General features: G+C 38.2%; 1 protein-coding gene across 1 annotated transcript in view; it reads left to right on the top strand.

The window, feature by feature from the left end:
- Positions 1–16,384, top strand: part of LOC107654461 (centromere-associated protein E-like) — a 28,845-nt gene extending 12,461 nt beyond the window's left edge. Inside the window, exons 23-47 of the mRNA XM_016441533.1 lie at positions 366–511; positions 593–886; positions 967–1,188; positions 1,274–1,342; positions 4,110–4,193; positions 4,785–4,940; positions 5,214–5,435; positions 5,707–5,907; positions 5,987–6,205; positions 6,720–6,941; positions 7,029–7,187; positions 7,896–7,988; positions 9,019–9,102; positions 9,189–9,305; positions 9,393–9,572; positions 9,680–9,832; positions 10,208–10,288; positions 10,370–10,480; positions 10,572–10,754; positions 10,838–11,047; positions 13,751–13,957; positions 14,036–14,239; positions 14,583–14,717; positions 16,043–16,155; positions 16,273–16,384. Of these exons, the coding sequence (XP_016297019.1) occupies positions 366–511; positions 593–886; positions 967–1,188; positions 1,274–1,342; positions 4,110–4,193; positions 4,785–4,940; positions 5,214–5,435; positions 5,707–5,907; positions 5,987–6,205; positions 6,720–6,941; positions 7,029–7,187; positions 7,896–7,988; positions 9,019–9,102; positions 9,189–9,305; positions 9,393–9,572; positions 9,680–9,832; positions 10,208–10,288; positions 10,370–10,480; positions 10,572–10,754; positions 10,838–11,047; positions 13,751–13,957; positions 14,036–14,239; positions 14,583–14,717; positions 16,043–16,155; positions 16,273–16,384 (3,977 nt within the window). The remainder of the gene's footprint in view (positions 1–365; positions 512–592; positions 887–966; positions 1,189–1,273; positions 1,343–4,109; positions 4,194–4,784; positions 4,941–5,213; positions 5,436–5,706; positions 5,908–5,986; positions 6,206–6,719; positions 6,942–7,028; positions 7,188–7,895; positions 7,989–9,018; positions 9,103–9,188; positions 9,306–9,392; positions 9,573–9,679; positions 9,833–10,207; positions 10,289–10,369; positions 10,481–10,571; positions 10,755–10,837; positions 11,048–13,750; positions 13,958–14,035; positions 14,240–14,582; positions 14,718–16,042; positions 16,156–16,272) is intronic.
- Positions 16,385–16,844: the final 460 nt, after the last annotated feature.

Here is a 16,844-nt window from a genome sequence, read left to right as displayed (position 1 = left end):
GGAGCTCGCAACACGGCTGCCATGCTCGGCGCCATCTTGAACCATGATATACATTTGTCAGCAACATTAATTTTCATAAGTTTGAAAAATATTTTCATTATCTCCATGACGGACACACCCCGCACACTGTTTTTTTTTTTTAGACCTATTGATGATCTAGATGAGAAATTGACAAAAATGCCCATCCCTAGTTTGAACAGACATAAGGGTGAGTCAATGATGGCAGAATTTTTATGTTTGTGGTAACTGTTTAACTGCTTAAGATTAAACCAGTTGGTGCCCGGAGTGTTTCAGTTACTGTTTTATGTCATTTATAAAAGTAATTTGTTACTTTTGATGTTCACTCTTCTTTTCCCCCTTCACAGATCTGACAGATAGTCTTGTGTTGGAGAAAACTGTCTGCGACTTGCGTAAGGAGCTTGATCAGAGTCATGAGAGGGAGCTATGTTTGCAGAGTAAGATGGAGCAGATGGAAACGCTTCCTGTTAAAGTGGATGAATTGCAGAGACAGGTTAGAGGAACTGCATAACATCATCTTTGCTAACTTTCTTTGTTTCTACATGGCTTAGTCTCATCCATTATGGTTTCTCAGGTGTGTGGTATGTCAGAAGAGCTGAGTTCTGTTAGAGAGGAGAGAGACACTTTGATATCCTCTCAGTCCAGTGTGAATGAAGACCATCAGAGACTGAAAGATGAGACGTCTAAAGCTCAGGATCAACTGCTGAAGATGGAGAGTGATCTGGTTGATGCTCAGCTGAAGGAAGCAGAACTGAGCCAACAGCTCACAGAGACATCAGAACGGCTTCAGAACATCCAGACAGATCTCCAGCACGTCACACAGGAGAACAGCACACTGCTCACATCATTAGAGGAGGCCACACAGAAGGTCCGTTCACACTTATCACTACACACAGTCCCACTAACTGCCAGATTGAGTGATTTAACATTGTTGTTACCGTGTGTCAGTCGGTGCAGTTGAGTGCAGAGCTGGAGTCTGTTCGTGGAGAGAAAGATGTGCTTTTGTCTGAGAAGATGGAGGAAGTTCAGAGAGACCCAGATGAGATGGAGAAGCTGCGGCACACTATACGCTCAATAACTGAAGAGCGAGAGCAGCTCCAGGAGATTCTACAGGGCCTGAGAGAAGAGAGAGACCAGCTCAAGAGAGACCTTGAAGACACTAATGGGATGGTAAAGGCTGAATTCAGCTGTAGAGTTTTATAGTGGTGTATAAATGATAAAGTGAGGTGTGTGTATATAGGAAATGTTTTCTCAGCTTATGCAGGTTCAGCAGGAACACGGCGGCTCACAGACAGACACACAGCATGATGAACTCCTCCAGCAGGTAAACAGAGAGCTTTTCACATGCTCTTGATTTGGAGCACATCAGATCAGATACTGACAGGGGTGTAAAAAGTACTCAAAAATTATACTCAAGTGAAAATACAGATAAAATTTTACTCAAAAGTACAAGCATTTGGCCAAAAACATAAAAGAAAAAAGTACAGCTTAAATTGTACTCAAGTATTCAAATACTCAAGTAAAAAAAAAAGATTATTATTATTTTTTTTTTTTTTATCATATTGAAGCATCTTCTCAATACAAAATGAAACTGCTTAAAAATAAACTGCATAATGTTTTTTTCAGATAGAGAAACAAAGGTTTGGTTAAAGGGTGAAAAAACACGCAATGGCACAGGTCAAACACATCTATCTAGTGCATGCAACAACAATAAAATGCAGCACAGCGGAATTCAAAAAGTCCCTTTACATGCCATCCCATTTGTATATGACTCTTTCTTCAGATGAACACAAACTTAAGAGTTTTAGAAAAACTTAATCATTGTCTCTGCATATAATGCAAGTGTATAACATTCAAAAATGATGCTTCAAAAACTACACAAAGTGAAGACAACGGTAACCCATACAACACCTGTTAATAAATCTGTCTTAAGCGCAATGATAGGCGTAAGAAACGTTCAAATACTGATATTTAAAAATTTACTATTGTGTTCACTTTGTGTGTTCTTTGAAATGTAACTTGTGTTATAAGAACTAAAAATTTTTGTGTGTGTTTTAGGGATGTAACGATTACCGGTTTGACGATAACTCATCATAAAATTCCCCACGGATAGTATTACCGTTTCATCTTTTAATTATCATTAAAACCGTATTGGATTACCGCGATTTGAACAACTTACGATAAATAAATACTGTCCAGCATAAAGCACAGTTTTCAGTAACAGTCTCACGTGTGCACAGCACGCAGAGTAGTTTCGTTTTGAGTGAAAACAGGGCGGAAAAGCTGGGAAGTTTTAAAAGACTGCTAAGGGGAATTATACAAATGAATATATGAATGAATTAATTACATGAATGTACCTCTGAAGGTTCTGACTGACTTCAGAAACGATTCGATGGCTTTTGTTTTCATCTTTGCTCCATGTTATACCTAAAGGAAGTGTTCTTAATCGCAATACTGCTTTGTCCACGGAGGTTACGGGAAACGGCTCTAATTCAGTTTTTCCATCAGCGCCACCTGCTGTCAGTGAGTGAATTTACAGAGACTTATATTTATTTACATTCAGCCTGTGAGCAGTTTCTGTCTGCCCAAAAACGGACTGAATTTGCATGCCCTGCTGTAAATTTTGATCGGTTAATGAATAACAAACTTATGTGGATTCTACACATTTAAACAATTCAGATAAGTTATCTAGAATTATTTATGGAGCAGATAAAATCATTTATTAATCAATTATCATTTTGACTTATATCTTTTCTTTATTTAAAGGCTGAAATGTGAGGTTTACCTTTTTATGTTGTCAGTCAAGTTGTCATTTAAAATCCCAACATCATTGGTAATGTTATTGTTTTAGTGATTATGCAAACAAAAAGTCATTTTATTTGTTGTTTGTTGATTTTTAAATATAAAACTTGGTTGATTTATGTATCGGTACTTTTTTTACGTGATAATTTTGGTCACTATAATAGTGATAAGAAATGTTCATACCGTTACATCCCTAGTGTGTTTATCTGAAGAAAGAAAATCACATACATCTGGGACTGCATGAGGTTGAGTAAATAATGAGAGAATTTTAATTTTTCGATGGACTATCTCTTTAAAAAGAGCAAAATGTGATGCAAAGACCAAAAGCATACAGACAGAAGAATGTGTGTTGAATTAATCAGGAGAGAAATCGTAATGTTGTAAAACATACAACATTAACTTTAATTGAAAGGCCACATTTTGTGTTCACTGTTCAACGCCCTGTCTAGAACAATAATTAATCTTTTATTGTTTATTTGGTTCATTTAGAGTTTTTTTTTTTTCTCTGTAAATATTGATATATAATTATTTGCGACTAATTAGATTAATTAATGAGCAAATAATGTAATTATTCAGATTTAAAAATAATTAATTGTTACTGAGTATATCATTATAATACGACTTATCCACTCCCTAGTAAGAACATCACTAAACATGATTTACAATTAATTTAGCATACAGCGTTCATTTAAACACTTTTTGTAGATTTGTAACATTTAATTTAAAGGAATAATTCCCACAAAAACATAAATTGTGTTTAAAGTCTCATTATTGATTTTATTTGCACTTGTGCATTCAGCCAATATATTACACAGACAGCTAATAGCTATATCAAAACGTACAAAAATAATGAATAAACTTTGCTACCTGAATATGCTTTCTCACATTTGATGACAAACCTTTGATGCCAGACATTTACCTGATGAAAGTTATAACTGAAGCTGAAATGTCTGTGCTTGATGCATGAAAACAAAGTCCACACGTCAAGCGCACACATTTGAGTTTCCGTTTACCGTATTTAATGCGTGTAAGATAAAATAAAAATGCTCAAATGTAACGAGTACTTTTCAAGTTGAAATAACATTTTAAGGAGTACTTGTACTTTTACTTGATTACATTTCTTCAGAAATGTAATCAAGTAAAAGTACAAATGGTCATTTTAAAATGTAATTGAAAAAAAAAGTACAAATCCCCCATAATACTAAAGTACAGTAATCAAGTAAAATTCAGATCACCTAGATACTGGTGATCATGGTTTTCATAATCATGGTGTGAATTGTCTCTCACAGATGCAGCAGCTTGAACAGGAGCTGGACAGTGTGAATGAGGAGAAGAACCAGTTAAAATCTGATCTACAGGAGAATGTTGAAATGGTGAGATGGAAGTGCTTTTGAAAGGAACATGAGAAACAAGTTTTCCTCCACATGAGCACATATGCTATTATTGGTATTCTTCTATAATTTCATGAAATGTAAAAATTATAAACCTACTACTAAATGTTGGGGGTCTGCTCACCAAGGCTGCATTTATGTGATCAAAAATACAGTAATATTGTAAAATAATATTGCAATTTAAATAACTATTTTCTATTAATTTATTCCTGTGTTCAAAACTGAATTTTCGGCATCATTACTCCAGTCTTCAGTGTCAGACGATACTTCAGAAATCATTCTAATATGCTGATTTGCTGCTCAAGAAACATTTTAACAAATTATGAGGAAAATTATGAAAGCCGTTGCGCTGCATCATCTTTTTTGTGGAAATCATAATACATTTTATTTTTCAAGATTCTTTGATGAATAGAAAATTCAAAAGAACAACATTTATTTGAAATAGAAATCTTATGCAACATTATAAATGTCTTTACTGTCACTTTTGATTAGTTTATTGCCTGACTTTGGAAGAACCCCTCATTAAGTGCCTATTTTAATAAATCCTTTTATTTTTATTTTTTTCAAATGCAGATGATTGAAAATCAAGAGGAGTTGAGAGGAGCTCTTGAGAAGGTGAAAGATCTTCAGAACACCATACGAGAGCTGGAGTCTCAGCAAATGCTAATGGAGTCCAAACTCCAGGACTCTGAAAACACATCCCAACAACTGCAGGAGCTTCAGGTTCAGGTAGATCATGTGACTGATTGACATGTAGTTCTCATTTACTGTGGTTTTCTGGTTTGTCATGGACTGTTGATGAGTGTGTTATTTAAAAATACAAATTTACGTTGTTTGCTTTAGCAATAGCATTATTGATGCAAAAGTCTCAATTCTGTCTCAATGAATATTTGGGCAATAATCATTATTGGTGCTTGTTGGTGATTCATTGAATGAAAGTCATTTGCAAAAAAAGGCGACTTGAGGCCAGTTCAAACTGTTTATACGGTTTGACTTTCACAGATGAAGCAGCTGAGAGAGGAGTTTGAGAGTGTGTGCTGTGAACGAGAGCGTCTGCTGTCTGAACGCTCCATGAATACACGCAGTGAAACTGAGATGATGGAGCAGATGAAGACCAGCATCAGCTCTCTGATGGAGGAGCGAGACCAACTCGAGCAGACACTGCAGGGCCTCAGAGTCAAGGTGGATCAGCTGAGGAGAGAGCAGCAGGAGAGAGACCAGATGGTAAAAATGACAACAGGGGAAAACCGAATCGCTTATTCTGGGCTACTCTCATCATAAAATAGCTTCTATGCTACTGCATTCCGATTTACAATTACATTATACTTAAAATGGATGTCCAGCACCGCAAATAATCATTTTGAAATATCCAACTGTTACAGTTGTGGAAGTATATAAACCATCTGAATGTGTTATCAGTTCCTGTGGGTGGGTTTATCCTCTCTGGCTTTCACTTTTTTATTTTAATTTTAAATGAAGTATTCCCTTCATTCAGATGGTCCAGTTGAAGTCAGAGCTTCAGTCTGTTTGTGCCGAGAGAGACCGTGTGGCATCTGAAAGAACCGGAGAGATGGAGAAGATGAGCTCCAGAATGAGCTCTGTGACTGAGGAGCGAGATCAGCTCCTGGAGACTCTACAGTGGCTTACAGATGAGAACAAGCAGCTCAAGAGAGACCAGCAGCAACAGGACGAGACAGTGAGACCCTTTTCAGTGTAGTTCCTCTCTGTTCCTTTCTCTTTTCAAATGTAAATCTCAATTCTCCCATGATTCCTAGCTGGTGCAGGTGAGAGAGCAGTTCCAGTCTGCCTGCACTGAGAGAGACCTTCTGCTGTCTGAGAAGAACAAGAGCGATCTGGAGAACATGACGCTAGAGGAAGTCCAGACGAGCATGGCTTCTGTCACTGAGGAGAGAGAGCAGCTTCTGGAGATCCTGAAGGTCAACAGAGAGGAGAAGAATCAGCTGAGGAGAGACCTGGAGGAGAAGGAAGAGACTGTGAGTGATTTGAGTCATTCTTCAATTAGGTTCAGTTTTGACAAGGGATAGCTACCCAAAAAAGAAAATTCTGCCATTATTTACTCACCTTCATCATTCCAAACCTGTTTGACTTTCTTTCTTTTGTGGAACTTACAAGAAGATATTTTGAAGAATGATGGCAACCTAACAGTTTTGGTTCCCTTTGACTACCATTGTATTTTTGTCCATACTATGGAAGTCAATAGAAACTGAAACTGTTTGGTCGCCAACATTCTTCAAAATATCTTTTGTGTTCAGCAGAAGATTGGGTGAACTGTCCCTTTAATCTTCAGTAAAACTTGATTTACATTTAAACGTGTCACATCATGTCTTTAATGAGCCTTCAAGTGGATTTTGTAATTCATATCTGTAGCTTATTTTGCATTGTTGCCAAAAATGTTTATTTTGGGTACAACTTCATTATTTTTTCTTAAATCAGAAAAATTCCCTGATTGATGAATCGCCCTTATGTGATCATTTTTCTCTTTATCAGTTGCTGCAGCTACAAGAAGAGATTCAGTCGTCTTCTGCAGAGAAAGAACAGCTGCTTTCTGAGAGAACAAGAGAACAGCAGGAGAAATTAGCAGAGATGAAGGCGGCTAAAGCTAACATTGCCTCTCTGACTCAAGAGAGAGACCAGCTGCTGGAGACACTGCAGGACATGAGAAATGAGAGAGAGCAGCTGAAGAGAGATCAATTAGAGAAGAGCGAGATGGTAACAGAAGCTTAATGCACACCATCAGCTTCTGTCTAGCGGAGTTTGACTCTGATCAAAGTTGAATGTTTCTCCACTTTCTCACAGATGGTGCAGTTGAGACAGGAGCTGCAGTCCGCTTGTGCTGAGAGAGACCGTCTGATGGCAGAGAGAGACACTGCATGTAACCGATCTGGCTCTTCCTCCAGTGTGATGTCTCCGAGTGAGGGAGGAGACCTTCAGGAGATCCTGCAGGGTGTTCGAGAGGTAACGAATACGTTGGTCTAAAGCGGGCCAACTGGGGCTTGAGGAAGTGGTCATGAACAAAGGCAGAATTTATCCGAGTTAGCAGACAGTTGGCTCCACATGGGTGGTGTGCCTTTCTGAACGAATGAAGAGGTTAAGCTGCGTTCACACTTTTGTCGCTGCATGTTGCCAGGGGTTGGCGATGAGGTCGTTAGTGGGCGTTCTCACTACTGGCTGCCTAGTAACGTCGTTGTTGACAGCGAATCGGTTTTCTTGCCCCTAAATACAAACATATTGGAGGCAAAAGATTAAATATAATATAATTTAAATTGAATCCGTACATAAAAACAAAAATGAATGAGAAACAGAGCCTGCTTTTTTCCATTGCGTATGTTTATCTTCGGCAAAAACGCAAACAGCCTCTCCTCCATCTTTCCGTCACTACCAGAGTTGAGAGGTGAACAATCACATGAGCTCTACTGTCTTCTTTCCTATTGGCTGTCGCTCCTGAAAGTCACTCTTCATTTGCATAAAGTTGAAGGGTTCTAAACTTTGTTGCGTCGCTGGACGCTGGACCCATCTGGTCGCCAATGGTCGCTGTCGCTCATGTCGCCGAAAATCACCAGCTCTCCATTGAAATGAATGGGATCATGTCGCTTTGTCATTGTGTGTCGCTTGTAGTGTGAACGGTGCTTTAGAGTTGGTTTACTCATTAAAATCTCTCTTCAGTTGATTCAGGTCCAAGGAGAGCTCAAACAGAAGAAACATCAGGTGGCTGATCATATGAGTCCCACAGGGAAACAGAAAGCCCAACTTGAGCAGGTATGTAACTGTCTGTGAGATCTTTTAGTGCAAGAGATGTTTTGGCACATAGTATGTACAGGGTTTCTGCAGCTCTTCAAAAGATCTTAAAATCTTAATTCCAGCTTTCAAAGGCTTTAAAGCCTTAAAAGGTCTTAAATCTGAGCAGAAAGTCTTACATTTATAAAGTCCTTTGTCAAAAAAGTATTTTTGTCTTGTTTCAGTACAAATATCTGAACATCCTTAAATCAAGATACATTTACTTGAAATGCAAAATGAAGATGTGAAGTCTTGTTTTTTGAAAAATTTATTTTTCTGAGCCAAGTGGCAGATATGTAAAATATATATTTTTTAAAATTGGTTAGAAGTTGTGTTGTCAGACTTTGAAGTGTGTTAATACATTTACATTTAGAGACCATATTGGCATATTGTGTTCCTTTCCCTTCAATTCATCGCTTATGTTTGCTTCACTTTGGTAAAAAGTTCTTAAGTCTTAAATGTATCTTCATGAAACCCTGTATATAATGTTGAGTACTGTTGGAATTAAAAATATATATATTTTCTACAGTGTTTTTAAATGAGTCCATCAAAACAGCAGCTCTCAAATCCATGAATTTGTCTAGTGGCTCTCTTAATCTTTTGGTGAGGTTGGTGAATTAACATCTGCTTTGCTCACAGAACTTCAAGTCATTACGTTCATGATTAGCTTGCTAACTGTTTTTTAAAGGGACAGTTAACCCAGAAATGAACATTTTCATCCTTTACTCAACCTCGTGTTGTTTCAAACCACTATCACTTTTTTTTCTGTGGAAAACAAGATATTTTGAGAAATTTTGGTAACCAACTATGTTTGGTTTCCATTGACTTCCATAGAACAAAAAATTGATTATGGAAGTCAATGGAAACTTGAACTGTTGATTGCCAACATTGTTCAAAACATCAAGTACTGCAAGAATTGTTAATGGAATAAAAAGTATAACAAGAACTGTTTAGTTCCTTACCATACCCATTCTTCATGTTCTGTGTTTTATTTCTTTGTGATCTCGTCCAGATTCAAGCTCTCACTGAGGAGATAGAGTCTCTGAGGAATCAGAGGGTGGTGCTCAGGAAAGACCTTCAGGAGGCAACTGCGATTGTGAGGCTTCATGTCATCAGTGTAATGTCATCTGAGCTCCACACAACACATCTGTCTGAACTGACTGTTTTTATTCTTTCCTGTAGTCTAAAATGTATGAGGATTTACTGCACGTTACTAAGGAGGAGCTGAAGCAACAGCAGAAAGAGAACGCAGAACTGATGGAGCAGAGTGCTGCGAAAGAGTCTCATCTTCAGCAGCAGGTGAGCACTGTTAGACACGGATTAACAATCCTTACATACGACAAGTGAATGATTAAATGCTGGAAATCTCTTATTCTGTTTCCTCAGTTGAGTCAAATAAGTGAAGATCTCTCAGCTTTACGAGACCAGCACAACACAGAGATCCAAAACCTCCAATCAAAACTCACCTCACTTACAAAAGTGAGGGATGAACTCCAGGACACGCTAAAGAGAACCAGAGAGGAGGGACAACAACTGAGACAGAATCTTCAAAAGAGTGAGGAGACGGTAAGCTTGTTACTAATTTCTGTGGTGCATGGTGGTCATTTCAGTTTGGAACGCTCACACTGCAGTAAAAGCACCTCATTTCTTAAAGTAATTTGTTGTTTCTTTAGAGAAACCAGTTGACTGAGGAGCTTGAGTCTCTCGCTGACATGACGGATCAGCTGGAGAATAAGACGCATGCTGAGCAGGTCCTTGAGTCTTTAAGAGATGTCACGAAAGAGAGAGATCAACTCAAACAAGAACTGGAAGGAAAGATGGAGAAGGTGAGGTCTTAAAATGTGCTGAAAGGAGTGGGTGAACTAATAAATCACACTCCTAAACACTGGATCTGAGATCAGGTATTTTGGTGGGTGTGAGCTGGTTTTTGACTAAAGGTTCTTTATTGGGGGAAAAAGGTTCTTTAGATTATCAAAATGTTCTTCACACTAAGAAAAAATTGTTCTTTTAAGAACTGCTCACTGAAAGGTTCAAAAATGGTTCTTCTGTGGCATCACTGTAAAAACACCCTTTCGGAAGCTTAATTTTTAAGAGTGTATGTGACTGTAGATCATATTCCAGTGCAGTTTGGGTTGTATGAAGGTGTTCACTGGTCAGTAAGTCTATGTTTATGTTAACATTGTCGTCATACTCCATCACAGCTGACACGCATTGAATCAAAAGCAGAGCAGCTGGAAAAGCAGAAGATCCTCCTGGAATCTGAAGTCCATTCCCTCAGTCAGGTGTGTGTCGTCTTTTCATGTTCTAACCCAGAATAACCAGTTCCTTTAACTTTTTTTAAGCCAAGTGTCATTGTGTTTCAGTCTCTCACTGAGGTGAACTGCAGTGTGTCTTCTGATCAGAGTAACCTGCAGTCCAAACACAGATCTGGATATCTGGTTCCTGAGATTGATGTGTCTGATGAGAAGATGCAGGTAAATGCTGATGTTGACCGTGTGTGTGGTCTTCTCAAGACTCTTTGATCCTTTTCAATAGTCTGATTTGAGGTTTTTCTTCCATGTGTAGGCGGCCTTTGCGAAGCTCCAGCAGATCATCGACCGTCCCTCTAACGCTTTAACTGATGTGAACCGTGAAGAATGGGCTGTGATCTTTCAGCTGGTGCCATTCATTCCAAAGGATCAGAGAACGATCCACGACAAACACACCAAGAAAACTACCAGACTGAACCACGTGCTGATCAAGATCGCGGTAAGAGTCCGCAGAGACACAAATCACAACAATGGATGTTTTGCAAAATTAAGAAATGCTCACAGAAGGACAAACCATTATAGGAGGCATACAGGAGACTGGCGCAGCGCTACAAGACACACTATGAGACAGAGGTGCAGCGTGACGTGGCCTCGTTTGAGGAGTCTCGACTACAGGACCTGCTCATGGCTCAGACTCCATCACAGTCTTTCCGATCACTCCAAGATGACTTTCAGCAGCTCTGGGATCAGAGACTGTCACGTCTGTTGGAAAGACGGCAGCAGTACTTGCAGGTATGATCATGATTATTGTTTATAATTTTACTTTCCACTATCGGGCCAAAAATGAGCATGCTACTGCATTCCAGGGTTAGAAGCGTTTCCATTGTCACTTCTGTGGTTTGAGTGAGCCTTATCAGGGCTTCCTCTGGGCCAACAGCCAGGGATTTTTGACCTGCCGAATACCTTAGTCCAAAGCGGGCCAACTGGGGCTTGAGGAGTGGTCATGGACAAAGGCAGAGTTTATCCGAGTTTGGAGACAGTTAGCTATCAAGCTAACATCAACATTTAAATGTCAATAAGACATTTAAAACAATTTTAATGGCAAAACTCACTTTCGGACACCAGCGTGTATCTAAAATAACTTACGATTGTGGCCCGATGGGAGTTCTGATCATCGTACGAGGCAGAAATGTATTATATGCAATGTTAAAGGCAACATATGCTAACCATCGCCCTATATACACATTATACTTATGAAAATACTAGGGACTGCTTGAAGTCATGAATTGAAATCATCTTGAATGAATTATTATAATCGTGTATTTGGTTTCATATTTGTTCTGTCTCTTCCCCGTGTCGTTGTTGATATTGGTCTTCTGCATCTGCATTACAGTAATACAGTTAGCCCATGATTCAATACATACCTCAGGTTTTTTTACCACGGTTTCTGGTTTGGTTCATTTCTGATGGCTTGGCCATGTTTTTTTGTGATTTTAAAATGCGATTTTTAAAACAAAAACTTTATATAATAAACACCAGGTTTGTTGTGCGTGTTTGTAGGGCTGCACAATTTGGCCCAAAATGTGCTTATGTATATGACTAATAATAATTAAGATTATTATTAATATTATTATTGCTAAATACAAAAATATTAAACAAAATAATAAATTACAATTGTAATAACACTTTCATTATTAAAAATAAAGAGTTAGACTCCTGTAAAAATTCCTGTACACTATAGAAAAACATGGATTATCATATTTCTACTTCAAATTTCTTTTGAGAAGTATTATTTTTCCTATTTTTACCCAAAATAGGGTGGATTGGCCATTATGGAGCGCTATAAACATGTAATGTCTGTTTCATTCATACTGGAAGCCAGAGGGTGCCCTCGTGCAGAAACTCCATAAAGGCCTCAAAGAAGTAATAGGACGCTCCAGGAAATCCCTGTGGACAAAGACATCTAGCTATCCCTGTAACAGAATAAAAAGAAGATAGAAACGTTTTGAATGATGAATCATGAAGACAATAAACACTTGACTGTGACAATATATAGTTTATCTGTGTTCTTCAAGCCATCTCAGGTATTTTCATAATAATTAAGGATATTAATAATCCATTGCTAATCAACATAGCCTTTATTACAGTATAGAATATATTTTCTGCCTCATTCTGTGATATGAAGCCACATTAGATCACCAAAAGAAAAAAGTTATTTTAAACACTCGAATGGTGATGTGGAGTAAAAACATTATTAAATGTTCTCTTTTGTTGGACAGCAGGTTTAGAAAGGCTTCTCACTGCAAGTCATTACAAGGGAAGATGTTTGGCGTGTGTTACTTTTTCAAATGCATGTTATAAGCAACTCTAACTCTCAGTGTGTCCCGTAAATTATTTAAATGTAAAACCGCAATTCACAAGCCCATATTGGACCATGGATATCATACCGAAGGGTTCAATATTATATTGAGAATTGTGGCATCCCTAATCTGTATTATGATGTCGAAAATTTCATATACTCCGTGTTACTCGTGTAAGTCCGGTTTTCTGTCCGTGAGCTCCCTCTGTTGCTTTGGCTGAAAGGATAACAGTATAGTGAGATGGGAGACGGCGCTCAAACATCCTCGGATTACGTAATTAATTATGTGAAAAATAATAAATGCTCATTCTTTCTAAAGAAATTTGGCATAAATATGAGTTTATCAGTATTTCCTTTTGTGTTATATGTGTACACATTTAGATTTAAAAGCCTGAATGCAGTGTTTCATGCATTCTTGTCATCACAAATAAATAGAGCAGCTGTGACTGAACAAGTATGTGTGCTCTCTTTTTATGTGGAATAATAATAAATATCAGTTTGATCTAGCATCATTGATGTGTACTACTGACACAACGATCACATAAATCATTGGTAGATAAAATATCGATGCTGGAGTCTTAAGTCTTTATGGAAGGACTAAACGTCTGCTGCTTTTAAGTTTGTTTTGCAATATAGTTAGTGTTCATTCATTCACTGGTAAAATGGTGGAATGATTGTGTGACGTTTGCTTCAGGGAGGCGTGTTAAGGGCAGGTTTTAGAGTAGTGCTGGTCTGACAGTGGAAATGCTGCTTGAGGTGCGAGGCTAATGGCCCCGCCTGGCTCACACTAGCCTGTCAGTGTAAAAGCGGCTACTGTTCACATTCGCTACAGAAACAAATCTAGTTGATAAATTCTTAGTTTGTTATAACTGAACTTTGCAACATTGACACTGACATTAGAATCAACAGTGATCTGAATAATGACACGATTGTCTTCTGTAGAGCTGCTTTACAGTTGAAATTGTTTTCATAACTGATTAATTTTGTAACATTAACACTTATTTTCCAGTTTATTAGTGTGAAGCAGCTTTGGAACAATGTATTGTATAAAGCACTATGGAAATAAATGTATTAACTGTATGATTCAATGTTACTTTGTGGTACTAATGTATCTTATTTGTGTGTGTGTGTATCAGAAACTGGAGGCTGCTCTAAAGGTTCTGGAGGACGGTTTAGCCAATCATGAAGTGATGGTGTCAGAGGAGCATCAGCACAGGACTCGTGCGCTGGAGGAGCTCAGATCTCTACTCGGATCTCCTCAGACCGCTGCTATTGTACAGCTGCATGAGCGACAAATCGCTCGGCGTACCAGAGCGACAGAGCGTCTCAATGCGTTTTATTTTGTAAGCAATGCATATGTTTTGAATGGTTTTATGTGTTTTTGTTCCACACCTTTCCTGACCATAAGTGCTCGTCAACAGGCTCTGTTGAATGAATGTGACTCTGCGATTTCCCCCCTCAAATCGTCCTCTGCCGAGTCTGAGCTGCGCCTGAAGGATCAGAGAAGAGAGACTTCAACTCTGCTTCAAGCTCAACGCGGCACCCTGCCCAAAACTGAGACTGAACTTCTGCAGGACAATCAGTGTCTGTCACTGCAGCTGCAGCAAACCCAGAAACAGATCGAGGTATGGAGAGCTCTTTTCTCTGAGAGCAGCAATGTTATGCAGGCTTAAAGTCAGCATGAAATAAGAATTCACAGTTTACTAAGTGCTCACTTATTTTGAGTGATTTATCCATGCATTTTCTTTTCTTTTTAACCTCGTAATTTTTTATATTAATTATCATAACTGGATCTTCTGATTAAAACAACGCATTTCTCTCTGGTGATGCAGGACTTTTCCAGTCATTTAGTACACATAAACTCTGCCATCAACACGGTGACAGTGTTACAGAACGTGTTGTTTTTAAAGGCATTTTGTTTGTTGTTTTTAAAGGCATCCAAACTTAGAGTTGTTCTTTGTCTGACAGGATATTCAGGAGCAGATGAAGGAACTGAAGGTCCAGGCTGATGCCTCAAATCTTCAGCTTCAGGAACTCGGTGGCCAGCTAAAAGAGAAGGAAGCCCTCATCCAGAGCTTACAAGACAAACTTAAAGAGTCAGAGGTTGGTTAATAGTTGATTGATACTTAAAGAGTTTGTGCTGGTCATTAAATGCTTGAGGTTTGAGTCTATAAAACAGAAGCAGATCTAGGCCTATGTTCTGTAGAAACATACTGAGAGCCTTGCAACCCATTTCAGTTCACCAGCACCATATTTTTACTTTTCCTAATTGAATACCGAATTAGGGATGGGCATTTTTCAAAAAATACTGTTTGAATATTTTGGCTCATAAAAAAATGAATATTCGAGTTTGTTTATTTAAATGATGATTAACGAGAAAGACATTATTTTTTTAATAAATATGTTTTTGTCACCATTTCTGAACAAGCTTATGATTAGGCATAATACACCACAATATTCTACAAAAACGTTGTTATATCTCAAAGTTTTCTTTTAGTTGAAAATGTGTAAAAAAAAAAAAAGTGTATATATAAAGAACAAAAGCATTTAAGCTCAAGCAGAGTTAACGGAAAAAAATAAACCAGACCGTGCCAATTACAGTACAAAACGTACATACTCAAGTCAGCATATGTTTATCGTGTTTGTATCTCACATCATGTTAATGTTGAGAAAAACAATATCCACTTGAAAGTTGGCTCCTCAGTCTGATAACAATAGAAATGTGTGCTGACACAGACGTTCCAGAGAAACACAAAGATAACAGTGTGCTAAGCAAAGTTTCTTACAGCACTTTGTGTTTTCTGTTCTTAAGCCACTCTCCCTCGAGGAAACTTAAAGGAAGCATATGTCTCAAAATAATTTTGCTATCAGATAAGCTCTCTTCTCTGCTCACTCGGGGTACAGCTGCGCTTACCTGCAGTCGTGAATGCAGTGATGGACAGTCTTTCCTCAGTCGACTGGTGTTTGAATTTCATGTGATTTTCTCATTGTGGTGGTGATACTATGATAACTCATTTGTTTCATTCATTTGATCAAAAGTAATTCCATTTAGTAAGATAATTTTGATCAAATAATTCCAAACTGTGAGGCAGACGACAACATTCTGTGATCAAATACAATCAAATTGTTAACACACTCCACAGCACCACCCAGTGCATTTAGTTATAACTGACTTAGTTTGTGTGCTTAGGATTTATCATGTAATTCATCATGTAATCATGGCCTGCATTTACGGCCAGCAAGGCAACATGTAGTTAACATTGAATAGTGTTTTTATTTTTTGAATAATAATTACAGATTGAATATTTGACTATTTGTGCACACCCCTATACTGAATATAATGCGATGTTCATTTTGTGACAAAATGCAGTTTTTGATTCTCTCAGAGTGCAAATCATGCTTGATTTTCCTCTAAATTTGTCCTGCAGGTTCTGGCTAAGAGGAGCATGACACCAGGAGCCGCTGAGCTTGCCGCCCTAAAAGACAAACTTGTCAAAATGGAGCTGGATCACATTGCAGTCACAACAAGTCATGAGAAGGAGTATGTGTGCCATCCCACTGCTGAAATAAGCCTAGTTATTAGCCACTTATTCCTTTGATGTACAGTTTAGTCGGGGAAGAGTGAGTTTAACATGTTTCTGTGATCATTTTATTCTAGAATTGCACAGATGAGCTCCATGTTGGAGCACAGAGCCGACGTAATCCGCAAGCTGAAAGAGACCCTGAGGAAAATGCAGCAGGACGATGAAAAGTCATGTAAGACAATTTGATTAGTCAATGTGGGACTGAATTCACAAATGACAGATTACGTAGGGCACAACTGACTTCCAGTGATTGGATGGGTTAGGTTAGGGTTAAGGAACATCTTGAAAGCTTATGGAGACCAACTTTTTTTTTTTCTGTAGAATATCTTCAGTGATGAATCCTTAACAAAAAGAGCAAGAACATGAATCGAGAAAGTGTTGTTGTGACTTTCTAAGTGTTTTGTGCATATCTTGAGTAGGGGTGGGAATCGCAGGGTACCTCTTGATACGATACAAATCACGATACATGGCTCACGATACCGATACTATCACGATACAGTGATTTTGCGATAATCGATATATTGCTAGACAATCCTCGAATGATACATCACGATATCTAACTATAGAAACAAAATGCCTGTGAAGTGCAAGTTTTCTCTCTTTATTCAAGTCCAAACTTAGAAAACAGCACAAAAAGTTCTGTAAA

The sequence above is a fragment of the Sinocyclocheilus anshuiensis genome, unplaced genomic scaffold, assembly GCF_001515605.1.
Source record: "Sinocyclocheilus anshuiensis isolate Anshui unplaced genomic scaffold, SAMN03320099.WGS_v1.1 scaffold2063, whole genome shotgun sequence".
NCBI lineage: Eukaryota > Metazoa > Chordata > Actinopteri > Cypriniformes > Cyprinidae > Sinocyclocheilus > Sinocyclocheilus anshuiensis.
The sequence above is the reverse complement of the archived record's forward strand: the minus strand, read 5'-3'. Positions and strand labels throughout refer to the sequence as shown.